Source organism: Chroicocephalus ridibundus, chromosome 4 (assembly GCF_963924245.1).
Source record: "Chroicocephalus ridibundus chromosome 4, bChrRid1.1, whole genome shotgun sequence".
NCBI classification, from domain to species: domain Eukaryota; kingdom Metazoa; phylum Chordata; class Aves; order Charadriiformes; family Laridae; genus Chroicocephalus; species Chroicocephalus ridibundus.
In genome coordinates, this window is record NC_086287.1 from 78,305,749 (window position 1) to 78,321,892 (window position 16,144).

At 44.3% G+C, this 16,144-nt stretch overlaps 2 protein-coding genes across 3 annotated transcripts in view; one reads left to right on the plus strand and one right to left on the minus strand.

Moving 5' to 3' along the window:
* Window positions 1-1,824: 1,824 nt before the first annotated feature.
* Window positions 1,825-8,854, minus strand: LOC134514865 (basic salivary proline-rich protein 2-like). Its single transcript, XM_063333182.1, has 4 exons — window positions 8,849-8,854; window positions 8,644-8,785; window positions 8,078-8,444; window positions 1,825-6,071 (listed from the first exon to the last, which is right to left on the minus strand). Exons 1-4 carry the CDS (start codon window positions 8,852-8,854, stop codon window positions 5,933-5,935), a joined length of 654 nt encoding a protein of 217 aa, XP_063189252.1. The 3' UTR covers window positions 1,825-5,932.
* The window catches only part of TOX3 (TOX high mobility group box family member 3), a 78,436-nt gene continuing 71,060 nt past the window's right edge, over window positions 8,769-16,144 (plus strand). For both annotated transcript variants that reach the window (XM_063334350.1, XM_063334351.1), the window contains exon 1: window positions 8,769-8,954. In XM_063334350.1, coding sequence (XP_063190420.1) covers window positions 8,853-8,954 — 102 coding nt within the window. In that variant the 5' untranslated portion in view covers window positions 8,769-8,852. The remainder of the gene's footprint in view (window positions 8,955-16,144) is intronic.

Here is a 16,144-nt window from a genome sequence, read left to right on the forward strand (position 1 = left end):
ATGCATATGAAAATACACTTTGTAATTTCAGGGAGAAAATAACTTTAACCGGTATGTTGGAGGAAAGAAAATATTTTGTATCTCTTAAAAAGATAAAAATCCAAAACCTTTCTGTAGGAAAATATTTGTTTCTTGAATGTAATTATAAATGTCATTGTACATTCTTCCTGACTTCAATGCTTATCTTGAAGAGTTCAGTGAAAATAAATTGTTTTCATGAAAGCAGAGAAGCCATTTGATAAACACACTGTCTCAGAAAATTGTTCCCGAAGCAGAGGTCGTTCTCTCACTTTAAAAGAAAGAGAATATGTTTTAGAAAACAAGCCAGGCAGCAGAAATAAGCATTTTTTGTTTCAGTCAATTCATTTTAAAAAGCAATGTGTAAATCACATGGAAAATTCTGCATTGATTATTTTGACTGCTGTAGAACCCTGGAATAAATGGAGTTGAAATGGACTTCTATCAAAGAACATTGCATTTAGTAGCAAGTTGGAGTGTTATTTTAGTACTGATTTTTTAGATTTGCTTTTGTGATCAGATGTTTTATTAAATATCAGCCATTCATGGAAATGAGGGCTGATTCTTTAAGAACAGCTTGGCACACACTGTTTATGAGCTTGGGGAAATAGTCTAGAGAACTGGATAAAATCTGTCTTCGGCTTTTCAATGTTGAAAACCCGGCCCATTGAAGCATCAAAAAAGAGAGCTCAGCTCTATAAACTGAACGAAAGTCTCCTGAATGAAAGTATAGCAGTTTGTTTTGGAGATGTTATTGCGGTCCCTAGATCACACTTCTAGAACTCTGTTAATTTTTAATCTGATGAATTTATATAAGTGTCTGTTACTACATCCTAAACTCTATTGTACAGGTTCTTAGAAAAAACTGTTTTATTTTTTTTAATTCTCAGCTAGAATTATGCTGCTATTAATACCAGAGTTATTAATACTCTCTCAGAAGACCACACCATTAATTAGGAGACCTAAAGGATAACTAATGAGTCCTTTGGAAGACTACTTCCAGTTATTGTATGGACCTGATCTATCCAAATAAAGCTGTATGTCTACAGTTATATCGAATGGGGATAATTTTTTTAGATCTTTGCATGTTCTCTAGCATTGGTCACTAATTATTTTATGTTATAACCTGTGCTGGTAGAAGGTGATGTTAATATCACGATAAGGCTCTGTACCGTTTGAAAGGGACATGACAACAGCAGCATTCTTAGATAATGATTTTTATTTTTAAGGCATGACTGTAACACTATATACATGGCTTTTTACCTTAAATCTTGGCAGTGTCTCATCAAGTCCTTCAGTGGCTTCCAAGTGATGACCAAAAGCCCATCCCTTCTATACCCACCAACAAAAGATGTGTGTTGCGGTCACTGAGAGTATAGATGACCACTTCCATGGCTTCTGGGGCAGGCAGGACACTGCTGCTCCCATCTCCCCGGGCTACCACGCAGGCTCTCAAGGGTAAGTGTGCCCTCTCTTTGGGAAATACAGTATTATTGCATTAAACCCGCAAAAATCACAGAAAGGTGTTTTCTTGATCACTCCAGAAACATCACCATATCCTTGTTTAGAAGCTTTATAATGAAACGTGTGCACCAGAAATATATCGGAAGTCATATAAATGTGTGCTATATATTTTGAATAATTACCTTATAGAACATTGGATGACATTAAAACTGAAAAACATATATGAGTGAATCTGGTGCAGATACATGGATTAAATGTAACCTTTCTCACCTGGAAATACTCTCCACCATATCTCGCTAAGACTTTTTAGATATGTTTCATTAAAGTAATTCTTTCGGTAATTAGACTTGATTCTACTGTAAAATGAAAGTTTCTGCCTGACATTCCTCTAGACTAATACAGAAATTTAAAGAAGAATTCAAATTGCTCATGGTGAGCATGTTTTTTCTTCCTGTAGACGTTGTCCTGAATCTCCCTTAAAAAGTAGATGCCAGCAGCTTCCTCTGCCCCCCTCTTTTAATAACCCTTTTAGTTTAAATTCAAAAAAATTATGAATGTGGAGAGGGCTGGAGGGGAGAAACAAACAAACAAACAGAAACATACCACACAACTTCCACAGCTTTATATCAACAGATGATATAAATGCAATATATATATATATATACACACACACACACAGACACAAAGATCCATTTCTAACCAAGTTTTCCTGTCTTGCTTTTAAAATGGCATCCCTGGAAGAAAGGAATAGATTGCAACAGTTTCTTAGTTTCAGTTAAAGCTTTTATTCTTTAATGGTAATCTAGAAACGACACTGTTCCAGTCATTGTTCTCTTAAAGACGTTAATTTTTATATTACTGGACAGTTCCTTTTCTGTTTTCAGTACTGCAATCAGTTTGTTTTTCAACGTGGTCTTTATCTCACAATAACTGTATGCTAGTATGTCAGGATACTGTAACGCTGCAGTCAATAGCAACAGGATATGCGCTCTGCCAGAAAGTAATCCTATATTGTCCATTACACACAGGTTATTTTGGAGGGTTGTGGAATACTTTCTTTAAAGCGGCAGAAACCTTTTTGCTGTGACATCGCTCAACAGTGTTAGTGGTTGTCTCTGCTCTGTAGACAACTAAAATACTTCTTCTTCTGCTAGAATATGGTTAAAATTGTTGTATGTGAGTTGAGGTGGTAAAATACTTCAGGTAAGAGAAGAGAATTCAGCAATCCACAGAAATATCAAAGCAGGCGCATGTGAAAGTTTGAAAAGTTTAATAATTTTCTTTTTCCCAGTTTCACAAAGTAATGCATTCCCTGACTTGGGCCTTGGAAAGGAAATGGAATTTCCAAAACCAAAAAACTTTCTGTTGTGATTTACTTTTTTCCTGCAATGCTCCATACTTGTATTTTGAAATAATCATTTGTATTTTTAAGGAATGCTTAATTAAAAATACTTTTTTTTTTTTAAATCCTTTGATTTGTAGTTTTTTAGGTGCAGCAACTAAGACAAAGAGAAGGTAAATGATCATCTGGCAGACAAGCACTAGACTCCAGCTCCCCCGATTATTTGGCTGCTCCCATCTGCTGGCTGACATTCCCTCCTTTACTGCAGGAAACATGGTCAGTGACTAATAAGTGTTTATTGATCTCTGCTTGAGACACTTGCTGAGAAATGTAGATATCAATGAATATTTGATCTGAATTAATGCTAAGAACAAAAGTTTTTTCTTTAGTGCCTCGTTTCTATACGATATTCATGCCTGCGTGATCACTTGTAAACGCCAACTGGCTCTACAATCTGATGAGAAAAGGGGACTTCAGTGAGATAAACTCTAATGAATTAATATGCTGTTAATTGTACTTTTTCTTAGTCAAAAGTTACCAGTGTAGTTGTTGCTTTGAGCGGTAAGTCAAAATATTATTGATTCTCATCAGCTGTACTTGATAAGTAGAATATAGGTCTAATTCAAAGCTCATTGCAATCAATTAAAGGGACTTCCTATTGATTCTAGGAGGCTTTAGATTCTTTTCTAAACCAGACCTGGTTGGCGCTCTGTCTTCCTTTTCTCCTCCTGTATTCCATCCTTTTTGTGCCCTTTCATCCTCCACATGTGCTCTGGGGGGAAGGGGCTAAGACACTGCTCCTTAAAGGTGATGTCGGGGATGTTGTGTTCTCCCATCCCCTCTTGTTCCTCCCAGTTCTTATGGGACCTAATAGATGTGGATGGACCCTGCACTGGGAAAATGAATGTCAGGTCTTTTATAATGTTGATTCTGCAGTCTTGGTCCAGCCTTGGTTCATTCCACCCCTTCTTGCCTTATTCCTCACTTTCCTGCCCCCTCCCCTGTTTGCTGCCCTTGCCCTGAGGGAGGGGGCTGTCCTGCCGGAGACAGGGGGATGGTTGAGTTGCGGTACTCATGGGAGGCTTGGCTGGCCAGCTGCACATTTGGGTGTTTGAGAGCCAGCGCGTCTGCTCTCATCGCTGCGGTTTCTTCCTGACTCTGCTCTTTGGTGGACTAAATCTCCCGGTGCCTTTGACTTCTGGATAGTAAAAAGACCGAGAACGTTACTGAGCCTCTGGTACGGTATCTGTGTTACAGACCGGGAGACTGACACGGGGTTTGCAAAGCAGTTTGCAGAGACTGTAAGGGGACCGGTTAAAGCAGATAAGCCGTAACCATTAGACACATTCCTTTGCTATGTCCTGGTACAAAGAGGACTTGCCAGGCTTGTGTGGGAACGAGCTAGGCCTGGAACGTTAGTATTTACCCGTGGAAGGTTTCTGGGCAGCAGTGAGAATTTGTGCACGCTCACTTTGGAGTTTGTATGTGACTGATTCACTCCAATACAATTTCTGCTCTTACATCAGAAAAGCAGCCTGAGTGTTCTTAATGGCTTTTAAAATTGAATTGTGATGATGAGTCAGAAGAAAGTATAGCTGAGGATGGAACAGAGTCACAGTTTGTGTGTTACTGCCTGAATCATAATTGTTGGCATCGGTAGGCATACATTTAAATCGTTATGGAACAGTGCTTTTTGAAAAGTTTCTTCGAAATCAAAGCTACCCAGGACCAGGGAAGCTACCGGAGTACTCCACTTACTGTAGGTAGATGCTTACTTTTATTAAACCAGCAGAAAAGAAGGGAATACTTACTCAAAATTGCAAAAACTTCATACTTCCAACTGCTCTGGAGGAAAAAAAAAAAAAAAAAAAGTAGAATTCCAAAGCCATAGTTTCACTGAAGGATCTTAAAGAGAATAGCTTGAGAGAAGAATTTGTTGGATACCTTTCAAGTGATATGTACAGAAAGATATAAATACTTTGGCTCATATTCCATCTTTAATGTACTCCTGAAATAAATACATTGTTACTAACAAACAGATTTGACGTCATGTATATGGATTTAAAATGTAGCAGAGATTACTCAAGTTTACTTATTTAATAAACTATGTTGCAGAGGCATTGAGAAAGGAAAACGCACACTTGCCTAGTGTTTTAGTTTGTAAAAGTCTCTCTGGCACAGTATCACATAAAACCTAATATTTTGTTTAAAAAGAAAAAGAAATTAGCATATATACGCCAGTTTCTCTTCTGTTTTTCTTTAAATGACTCATTAATTTCACTGCAGTCTTACTAGTTCTGCAAAAGACTTAATTTGGGCACTCGGTAGAGGTGCCAAAACTAGATTATAGTCAGGAATTTTTTTTGGTTGGAAATATCACCAAATTTTTCTATATTCTAATTTCATAATTGTATAAATAGACAGTATTTCAAAAGTTTTCACCAAATAATATTTTGGGGGAAAATGTTTTGCCTAGCTGGAAATGTTGGTTTTTTGTTTTTTTAATTCTTATTCTGTTTCAATTTTTTATTAACTTCCTGTGCCAGTGACATCAAGATGGAATATTTTGGGGTTTTCCTATTGTGTCTGTTCTTTTCTTTTCAGAAGAAACTGTCAGAAACAGTATCTTCATAGAATCATAGAATGGTTTGGGTTGGAAGGGATCTTAAAGATCATCTAGTTCCAACCCCCCTGCCCTGGGCAGGGACACCTCCCACCAGACCAGGTTGCTCCAAGCCCCGTCCAGCCTGGCCTGGAACACCTCCAGGGATGGGGCAGCCACAGCAGCTCTGGGCAACCTGGGCCAGGGGCTCACCAACTTCACAGGAAAGAATTTCTTCCTAATATCTCATCTAAATCTCCCCTCTTTCAGCTCAAAACCGTTACCCCTTGTCCTATCACTACACTCCCTGATAAAGAGTCCCTCCCCAGCTTTCCTGTAGGTTCCCTTTAAGTACTGGAAGGGGCTGTAAGGTCTCCCCGGAGCCTTCTCTTCTCCAGGCTGAACAGCCCCAACTCTCTCAGCCTGTCTTCACAGGTGAGGTGCTCCAGCCCTCTGAGCATCTTCATGGCCTCTTCTGGACTCGCTCCAACAGGTCCATGTCCTTCTTATCTTGGGGCCCCCAGAGCTGGATGCAGTACTCCAGGTGGGGTCTCACCAGAGTGGAGCAGAAGAGCAGAGTCATCTCCCTCAACCTGTTGGCCACGCTTCTTTTGATGCAGTCCAGGGTATGGCTGGCTTTCTGGCCTGCAAGCACACGTTGCTGGGTCATGCTGAGTTTATTCTATCACAGTACTTAAAATCATCATTATTTACTCACCATTATTTGCTTATCTTCTGAATTTAACACTTCTAACCTAGACGTGATAGTTGCCCGCCCACCACAGCACTTCATGTGCTTCATGTTCCTGGCTGTAGAGCAGAGACCATTGCCAAGGTGGTGGGACAGGAGAGATGAGTCACACTGGTAGCCTGGGGTGAGCTCTCTCAGGGAGCCCCTCGCCAGCCAAGGGAGGAATCGTGCAGCAGCCAAAGTGCTTTGTAGGCCACGCAGTGCCCAGAAGCCACATGCTGCACAGGTCTGCAGCCTTTCAAAGGCTCCTTTCAATATGGCAACGGGATCAAATCCTAAACTTGGAATCATTTGCCATTCATTCCTCACTGAAGGAATTTCCCTCTGAATTCAATGGGAATATGTTTTCATATTTCATTAAAAGTGTAGAGAACCAGAGCAAGGCAGTCTGGAAATACCTGTCTTTATATAGCAGAGCACCTCAGAACTTGGTGCCAATGATCTGCTCCTGTGCCTGAGAACCTGCTCATTCTAACTTTTACACTTGGGCTTACAGAAATGTTTGTCACCTGGTGAATAAAACAGCGCAGGTATTACTTTATTAACCTCCGTTGAAATGCGTTTGCTGTGCCTGTATGCGACCACGTTTCCATCACTGCTTTGGAGGAATGCTCTAACGCAATGTTGCATTCTGAACCAGATTCAATGTCTTTTTATTTCTGACCAATTTGTTTCTCTCAGGAGCGTAACTAATTTGTGCCACAGGTATGGGAGGTGTGCTCGTGTGAACACTGTGCTGTATGTTCCTCAATCCTTTCCCTTCCAGCAACAGAGTAGATTTTGCAGTTTTTTCGCTTTGATTAAAAATGGTTGACACAATGAATATGAAATTGGATTAAGTATTTGACAGAATATGCCTGTTTTCTTTTCTACCGAGGCATTTAACAGTTCTTATACCTTTTTTTTCTAGAAAATTAAATTCTAAATACTCCATATAAATACCGATGTATATCTGTGCTATGTTTAATTCTGCTCTTCGTGCAAAACATCATTTTTAGAAATCTTTCTTTGCTTCAAGCTGTGACACATCAGGATCAATACCCTGAGTAAGGGTGATCTGGTGTCTCTGTGCTAGCAAGGGCTGCTTGTGCCACTGTAAATATTGAAAATATGATTTCTAGGAATGGAGTTGGGAAGATATTCCCTTCCTACATGTTGTAGCTGTTGACTGGTTTACGCTTTGCTCCCAGTCTGCGTAGGCAGTGCAAAATGATGCATGGACATGAAGTGGGAGGCATGAAGCCCCTGCGGTGTGGGCTTTAGTCAGAGTTGGGGCTGTGGCACGGGCCCAGGATACCTGTCCCCGGCAGCCACAGCAGGGATGCATGGACCTTTAGAGAAGGTCTTGATGGTGGTGTACAGCTAAGCCTTGTGTACTTGTGTTGTCATTGCTACTTTGCAACCAGCTGGAGTAAACTAAAGACACTTTGGGATGTATTTCCAGTTGTGTTATAACTGCACAGGACTCGGCCCTGCACCTGAAGGGCCATTCTCCCCAACAAGGGCACATTTTCAACCTCCTCCTTCCTCACACCTTGTCTGCAGGGCACAAATCATGAGGTTAAATGGCCTTTGTACTGCTTTAGTGTTTCCTCCAAAAGTTCTGGAGCAAGGTTTTGGGTAGAGCTGCACGCAGGGTAGCAGCTAACAGCTGTGCAGCGCTGGCTAAACAAATCTGGATTAGTGGATCGCTTGGAGTCAGCAGCCAGTGACTCTGAGAGTTCAGGAAGGTTCCCGTGGGCCAGGCTACTGCGTTTTCAAGTCCTGCTCTTGACAGTACGTTAGCAAAATCTCCTTCTTCTGCCACCTACCCGGTGTCAGTCAATAAAGTGCATTATAAAAAAAAAAAAGGGGGGGGGGCGGGGAGAGAAAACCGGTGGAAGAGGTGAAAGTTACTCACCTAGACCCTTCCCGGGGCGCGGGGGGCCGCGGGCGGGGCCGGCTGCTGTGCCCCCCCGGGCCCGTTGGAGCGGGGGGGCGGCGGGAGGGGCGGCGGCGGGGCGGGGAGGGGCGCGGGGCCGCTCGCTCCTCCCGGGGAGCGGTGCCAGCGCGGCGCCGGCTCTTTCGGCACTTCTCCCCGGCCGGCGCAGCCCCTGTTGCACCAACTCCGGGGCAGCGGCGGGGCGGCCGCCACACCGCAGTGCCCCGCTCCCCCCCGCCCCCGGGCCCCCCTTTGTCGGCGGCGCGGGAGGCTGCGGCGCTCGGTCCGTCCGTCCGTCCGTCCGTCCGCGCCGGGCGCGTGGCTCCTTTGTGTACAGCAGCTGCTCCTGAATGCGGAGGCAAAGCCCGTGGCTTGGCACCGAGCTTTTAAAAAACAACAGCCCTCCCTCTCTCCCTCTTTCCCTCCCTCCTTCCCTCCCTCCTGCCCTCCCCTCCTCCCGCCGAGGTGGACGGGCACCCACCTGGGCTCCGCCGCCCACCTCTCCTCCTCCTCCTCCTCCTCCTCCTCCTCCTCTCCTTGTTTACCTGCACTTTTCCGCCGCCCCTTTCCCTCGCTGCCCCCCGCCGCCTCCCGGCCCTCCGTCGTTCCCGCTGCTCGGGAAGGCTCGGCGCCCCGCAGCTCCGGTCCCTCGGCGGTTTGCCCGTGCCCCAGCCCCGGGGAAGGCACCTGAAGGTGGATCTATTAAACCTCCCGGCGGTTTCTCCAAGTGCACTTCTTGGACCAAAGCACCGGCATGGATGTAAGATTTTACCCGGCTGCGGCGGGCAGCTCGCTCCCCGGAGACCCCTCCAACCTGGACTTTGCCCAGTGTTTGGGTTACTACAACTACAACAAGGTGATTATGCCCGCGCGTGTTAATTCCTCCTTGCTGCTGCCGGGGCCGCTTCCCCGAGAGCCGGAGCTGGGGCTCCGTCGGGGCGGGGGGATGCCCGAAAGCGCCGGGGTCCGCCCGCGGGTCTCTGCGGGGCCGTGGGACGCCGGGCCCCCGGGAAGTTGGAGGCGGCGAGTGTCGGCGGGGCCGGGAGAGCCGGGCCGCCTCCCTCCTCCTCCGGCGGCGGGGTGGCCCCGGGGACAGCCGCTGGCCAGGCCGCAGCCGGCCGCTGCCCCGGCCCGGCGCTCCGGTGCCGAGCCCCGACGGACCCGCCGGTAACCGCGGGGTGCGGGTCCCTCTCCCCGCCGCCGGCGAACAAAAGGCGGCTCTGCCGGGCGCGCAGCCGCCGGGGCTCCGGCCGGGACGCGCTGAACTTCTCCCCGGGCTGGAGCCGCTGCGGGGGCCGGGCATAGCCCCCGTGGAGCCCGGGCATCCCTGCCGGGGAGGGCAGGAAAAGGGACGCCTCCCTCCGCTCTGCTTCCCCGGGTGATCCCGGCTCTGTTATGGCCAGTCTCGAACTCAAGGGATGTAGCAAACAGGAGGATTATCTAAAAGTACATCAGCCGCTAGCACGGGAAGGTAACAACGCTTTGATTTGACGAGGATTGTCAGAGAAGTTGCAGTACCACTTCTGTCTATTCACACCGTCCCTGCGGCATGTGTAGTTTATGGAGTAAGCCTTACCGTCAGGAGCAATGGTCATTTCCCAGTGGCTACCTTCATTTACAAAAATATGCTTTAATAATACGGGGATGATTTGTTTCACGAATTACCCAAATCTGGGAAAGGCAAAGTGAAGAATGACACTGTGACTCATGCTATTTTGAAAAAGACTTAGCTGTTTGCACTGTGATGTGTCAATAGCACATTGAGCTATTAGCACTGGGCCCTCACACATGCACATAAAGATCCCTTTCACACTGTGTTTTTCCTGGTGCTATGTTTGTCCAACCTCTGGGGCCTTTTGTGAGGCACTGTATGAGATGCTGGGGAAAAGAAGGGTGCTGCGCAAAGTTTAAACTTAGGTTAAGACCTGTGTTTTTTAGAATCTTTTCCAAAGGAGCAGATAAAGTTTGATGAATTAGAAAGATCACTGTAAGAGGGAGAAATAATGTGGGCTCAAATAAGGAGGTTCCGTAGCTGAAGAAAACTTTCTCCTAGAGAAATTGCTTCTAAATAGATCTTGTGAGCGTATTTCTCTGTTGCTCTTTACGATCATCTCCATCGCCACTGCTGCGATGTTCAAGTTTGTCGGTACAGATTTGGTGGCTGCCTGCCTTGTGGAAGGGCAGAGATGTACTTCTCTGGAGATGCAGACCAGCGTCCGGGCAGCGCGCACAGCCCCTGCCTCGCGCATGCTCCCTGCGCCCAGGCCGCGAGCACGCTGCTTTGTTAGTAGTTAATATAGAAAGACACAGGAGCATGAATTAAAGATGAAATGTCAGCCTTAACTTTGAGTGCTGCTAAGGACTTCAAGAGCTCTAAAATGCATAGTAAATGTTCACTGTTGTCTGATATGCCAGCTAATTTTGGAAACTCGCAATGCTTACTGACAGCATGCTTACTGTAAATTTCACTTATTCAGTAACTTTATTGTGTTATGCGTGGTATGCATTTTTTTCAGGCTCTGTTACAGGTTACTGTACATGTTCTTTTTATTTTATTTTTTTACGCCCAAAATGTTGAATGGCTTCTGAAAACCAGTGGTTTATTGTGACCATTGAGTTGCTGCAAATGCACAGTTATATATAACCTTTTGACTGTATTTCCCTTCATCGTACAATGAGAACAGAGCACACATTCAGAAAAAGTCAGAAGTGACTAACTTTTGACCTATTCAAAATCGCATTTCAGTTGCTGTGCTCCTGAACGTAATTTTGTCAAGTATCTTGTAGGCCAGGCTTCCAATCTGCAGCAGAAAATATTTTAATTAACAGGGTACGGCTCATGGTGCATGTGTCTTATAATAGATATCTTTGTATGCAGAAGGCCTGATGCGGCGCAGACGGGCACAGGCAAAGCTGTGTTGTTGCTGTGAGCTCTTCTTTGGCTCAGCTGGGAGAGCAGCGACGTGGTGTACAGGTGTTTCAAGGACAGAGGAGGAATTTGTGAATGAGTTCCTAGAAAGGAGGATCTTAACGGTGTTAATCTAATCTCATTTTCTCCATTGTTTGTAACCTGTAACTACAGGAATCATTGTAAGTTTTTTGTTTGTTTGTTTGTCTTAATTAGTCTGGGAAAAGAGTATGTTTATTTTGAAACCTTTCCTCCCTCCCTCACTTTCTATCCGTCCTGTCCTTTTCTCTGTGCTCCTAAGGAAAATAAATGATTACTGTGTTAGGCACTGAGATGACCAGAAGGCATAGGAAAAAAAAGAGTTGAAATATTTACTCTGCTGAAGTAAATGGGAGAACTGTTATTGATTTCACTGGGGACAGTATTTCACCTCAAGTCTTTCTGAAACTCATTTGAGTATCCTGCCCACTCATCCGTGCCTGCTTCATTGTTAGGAGCTGAATCCATATTCTCCTTGTGACAGTGACATTGCTTGTGACAACTGCCAGGAAGCAGGAAGTGTGATGGCAAGGGTAAATACGTTGCCTGGTCGTATATACGTGCAGAAGCAGGATTATTTATGTGAAAGTATTCTCAGGATCGTTAAGACATAGAGTTGATGGCACGTGGCCTACCTGTGGAAAACTGCATCTTGTATCGCAAAGCCTGAAAATATCGAACACAAAAGCCTTTTAGTGTTACTGCATTGCGCCCTGCGAGACAAGGCTGTCTCCCACCTACATGCTTTAAGCAGGGTTTCCCAGGACTGTCCAGTTTTTTTCCTTTTGTGGGTAGAGCCCTGGCAGAGTGACTTGAGGCAGGGATTGGGATCTCCTTGCCCTGTGACTAGCAGTGGGAGGGGAACTGCAGCGCGAGTCCTGGGCTGGTAACCCCACCTGCTTGGGGGCTGTCCTGGACCAGACCCGCGGGTACCCTTCACTTGGTGTCCTTCTCCACAGCTGCTTTATAAGAGCAATGTCGTTCTTTGAAATTGGCTGCCAGTGCTGGATAAGCAGACCTAAGGGCAAGGGATCTCAGCTTGGGGTTTTTTTGGGTGTGAGCATTAGTTTATACGACAGGTATTTCAAAAGAGACTAAAGTACGTAAGCATCCCTGCCATTATGTGTAGTACAGCAGTTTCTAGAAGATTCCAGATTGGAATAATTTTTGTTGAGAATGGTGTGCAACATGGTAAGCGCACGTAAAGGGCAAAAGAGGAAATAAAGACACAGAAATACTGTGATTTGTCCAAGGTTACGCGGTCGGTCACTGACATAATCAGGGCCACAACCAAGGTATTCTGAGATTCAGTCCAGTGGTTTATGCTGAATCTCATTTACTCTAATAGGATTACTTACGTGTTTAAAGTAAAGCATGTGCTTAAGTGCTTTGCTGGAGCAGGGCCATATTTGATAAGTTTTCAGTGCTGGTGTGAGAGTACATAACTTGACCCTGCATGTGTCTGGCCGGTGGTGGTTTGGGGTAACAGCGATCCACCTCTGCTTCGTGGAATTGCAGGATTGAAATCATGGTCTGCCCGTTTCTAGAAGAGTCCTGCTGTGATGTACTAAAAAAAAAAAATTCACTACAAAATAGCTATAAAAATTACAGAAAGTTGAAAGAGACCAGCTGTTGTAAAACATTCTGCTTCTGTTTTGAGCCCTTTTATGGTTCTGCAGATGGAGAATGATTTTGGACATTCGCTATAGTTGAGTAGTTTTTTCTAAACAAACTTTTTCACTTATTGAAATTACATGTCTTGTACTAAAAATATTTAGGGAAGTACTATTCATCATAGCAAATACTTTTTTTTTTTTTTTTATTAAAGGAACCATAATTCTTATAATGCAATTTGGAAAAGGGAAAATAAAACTCCAAACCCTAAACTTGTGCAGCTCAGTGCTTGAGTTATCATTATATTAAATTCCAGAATCCTTACTTCATTATTTAGCTGTCTACGTTTTATAATGTTTATCTCTTCTACACAGATTGTCCTTGAAGGATACAGATTTCAAACGTACATACCTTAATTTAGGCACTAGCATACATAACGTGAATGTCAGAGCTTGATGTTTTTGGCTGAAATATTTTGCATTTTACAAAGGAAGCTCAAGAAGGTTATCTTGTTCTTCCAGAGGTAACGCAAAGACAGCAGTAGTTTAGTAGCGTGCTAAACTGGGGCTATAAGTCATTCCTATTAGTGTGTGTTGTTAGGAAAAAATGGATTACAGTTATGCAAACGATTGAAAATTACTCTTCTTGCAAATTTAGTGTGGCTATATATGCATAGGTTTTTCTTTCATCTAGCAGATGGTGAGAGACAATGGGTGGATGTATGTTGTTAAGATAGAAAGCTCTCTGCTTGCTCATCATCTGCCCTGCATATACGCTCGTTTACATCTGGGCTCTGCCCTGATGCAGGCGGGGCACTCTCTGGCGACTGGAAGCTGATGTGTGCCGTGGTCGCGCGCATAGCTGCAGCCTGACCGTGGCAGAGGTGGCCCCAGGTGATGGAGAAGGCCAGAAAGCACCAAAGAGCTCCCACAAAGCGGAGAGCAGAGATGCATAAGCAGAGATGCAAATATGGGTCTTGCTGGAGACAATTCAAGGAAGGGATTGGGAATTTTCTGTTGCAGTGTCAACTCAGTGAATGCCGCTTTATCTTCAGTATTTCCCACTGGTCTTCTGGCACATGTGGCAAGTGTGCTGAGCTGCTGCTTTCCCAGAACAGCCCTCCCCTGCCTCTCATATCTCAAAACCTCAGGACTGTGCAGGCAACTACTCCTGGGGAGCAAAAAAGTTCCCCAAATATTTGTCTGTCCAATCCAGCACTAAAAACGTTGGCCGTGTGATTCCCAGCGCTTGGAAGAGGGAGTGCAATGATCAGATGTATACGTCCACAAGAATACGAATTCTGATTTGTATCATCACCCCGGCTTGTGTGATGCTGTTTTTCAGGGGCGATCCTCCCACAGGCTTCGTGCCGTGGTTGAGGAGCTAGCTGGGAAAGGAAGCCCCTGTGTGCCACGGGCAGCAACTCTGCAGGACCCACGTTGCTCAGAAAGAGCATGTGTGATGTGTATACCAACTGGATCGTGCAGCATACAGTTTTTCTGTTGCTCAAATAACGCAGCTCCTGTACTGAACGTACCATTTGAGTTGGTTGTATACAAAGCATACCTAGTAGAAGTTGGTTTTTAAAAGTATTTTTAAGATGTTTTTGTTACAATGGGTTACAATTGTATTAGTAAGATAGTTGTAATAATATCCGGTAATATATGAAGAGCTTAACGCTTAGAGGTAATGTGGAGTACTTATGGTTTGTGTGGAAATGACTAGTGTGTGTGTTTTAAAATAATGATAATTTGTAGTGATCACAAGGCTGATGTGTGCGTGCCACGGACATGGACACCGACTCCCAGGTCTGGTTCTAGCGTGGGGAAATACCGACCAAATGCTCTGGGACGGCAAGAGCCATGTTCCCGTAGCATCGCCCGCATCAAACGTTGACTGCACACAGGGGTGCTGAGTCCAGCCTAACCCTAAAATGAATTATTATGAATTTCTAATAAACTCTAAAATAGAAAGACAGGAAATAACAGCTTATATTCTTTGGCAGATACTCAAAATGAGAATAGCTTGCGTCGCCTGTAAGTTGTGTGACTCATTTGTTGTGGTTTTGTGCAGTGTTTGGCAAAGCGAGGCCAATCAAACTGCGACCTTTGGGTTGTGCTGCAGGCTTTTATTAAATTTAAAGTTAATACGTGCCTATATATTTGTAGAATTCTGACACTCCCTAAAAACCTAACTAGTGCTATTGAAAGATGATAATCTAATTTAAGAGGAGAAGAATTTGTACAGCACTAATCCTACCTTTTTATCTGTAATCACATTTCTGCTGCCGTAAAAATTGAGTACTGTTACACAGACCTAATAGCAGGGTTGAATTTTCAAATGCTTCAAACTCTTATCTGATAGCCGTCTTCTATACTGTTGCCTGTCTGTGTGATGTATTTATAGAGTGCCAGTCACCATAGTATCTTTGCGATGATTGCTACCAAAATTGAGAACTCTGAGGTGAAAATCTAATCAGGACTTTAGATAACAATGTCACACAAGAGCCTTCTGGTCTTTGCCACTCTGCTCCCTTCAGATGAGGACTTTGATGAGATCACGCTTGCTGCCGCGTTATTCATTATTTATTTCTGTAACAAGATTTCTATTTCATATCTTTTCCACTGCACGTTAGCACCTGTCAAACCAATCCAAATTCTGTTTTGAATGTATTCTCTCTGTTTGTACCTGAAACAATATATTGAAAAATACAGGCGGTGCAGGGCTGCTGAACTAGCAAAACCAAAAGGGGAGACGGGCGTTTTAGACCTGCTTCTGCCACAGGTACCTCGCATAGCCGAACAGATGTTTTCAAAACTTTTTCAGACACTTCATGGGAATGGGCAGACAGGCTGAAAATACTATTTTTGTCACATTAAAAATAGCTGAGTTTGATGAGCAGACTGCTGGAGATGTGATTGACCAGTGCTGCAGACTCAGGTCTGTTGGAGAAGGTGCGCCACTAAAACTAGGCAATATTAGTTTATTACTGAAAATGAAAAACGTTTTAAACAAACAGTTCATCTAGTTTTCAGTTTGTTTGTATTGTTCACGTGCCAGCTCTTGCCATCAGTGTTCTCTGCTCACTCCTGCACGGCCAGTTTGCCCAGCAGCTTGCATTTTGTTGAAAAGCCCTGTGTTAAGTATCAAGAGGGAAAAGAAAAGCGGTCCATTCTCAGAAATGGCCAGTTGAAAGTATCCCTTAATATCCCTTTAAGCTTGATTAAAAAAAATAATAATCGTGGATAGAAATCTGCTTCTCCCCGCCCCCAGCACTTGTGTCTCAGCTTTGTTTATGCTCATTGGAGACTGATTCTATGTGGGCATCTTTCACTTACTTATATGGGCATTATATCAGGCTTGCCCTTGGCCTTTTCATGGGAGAAGTTGTTATCAATTCCATGTTTTATTTTTGCTGTTGTAAAGTTATAGCCCTTCTTACTGTCTGGGTCACGTCGACCATATATTATCATTCCTGGCCAAAG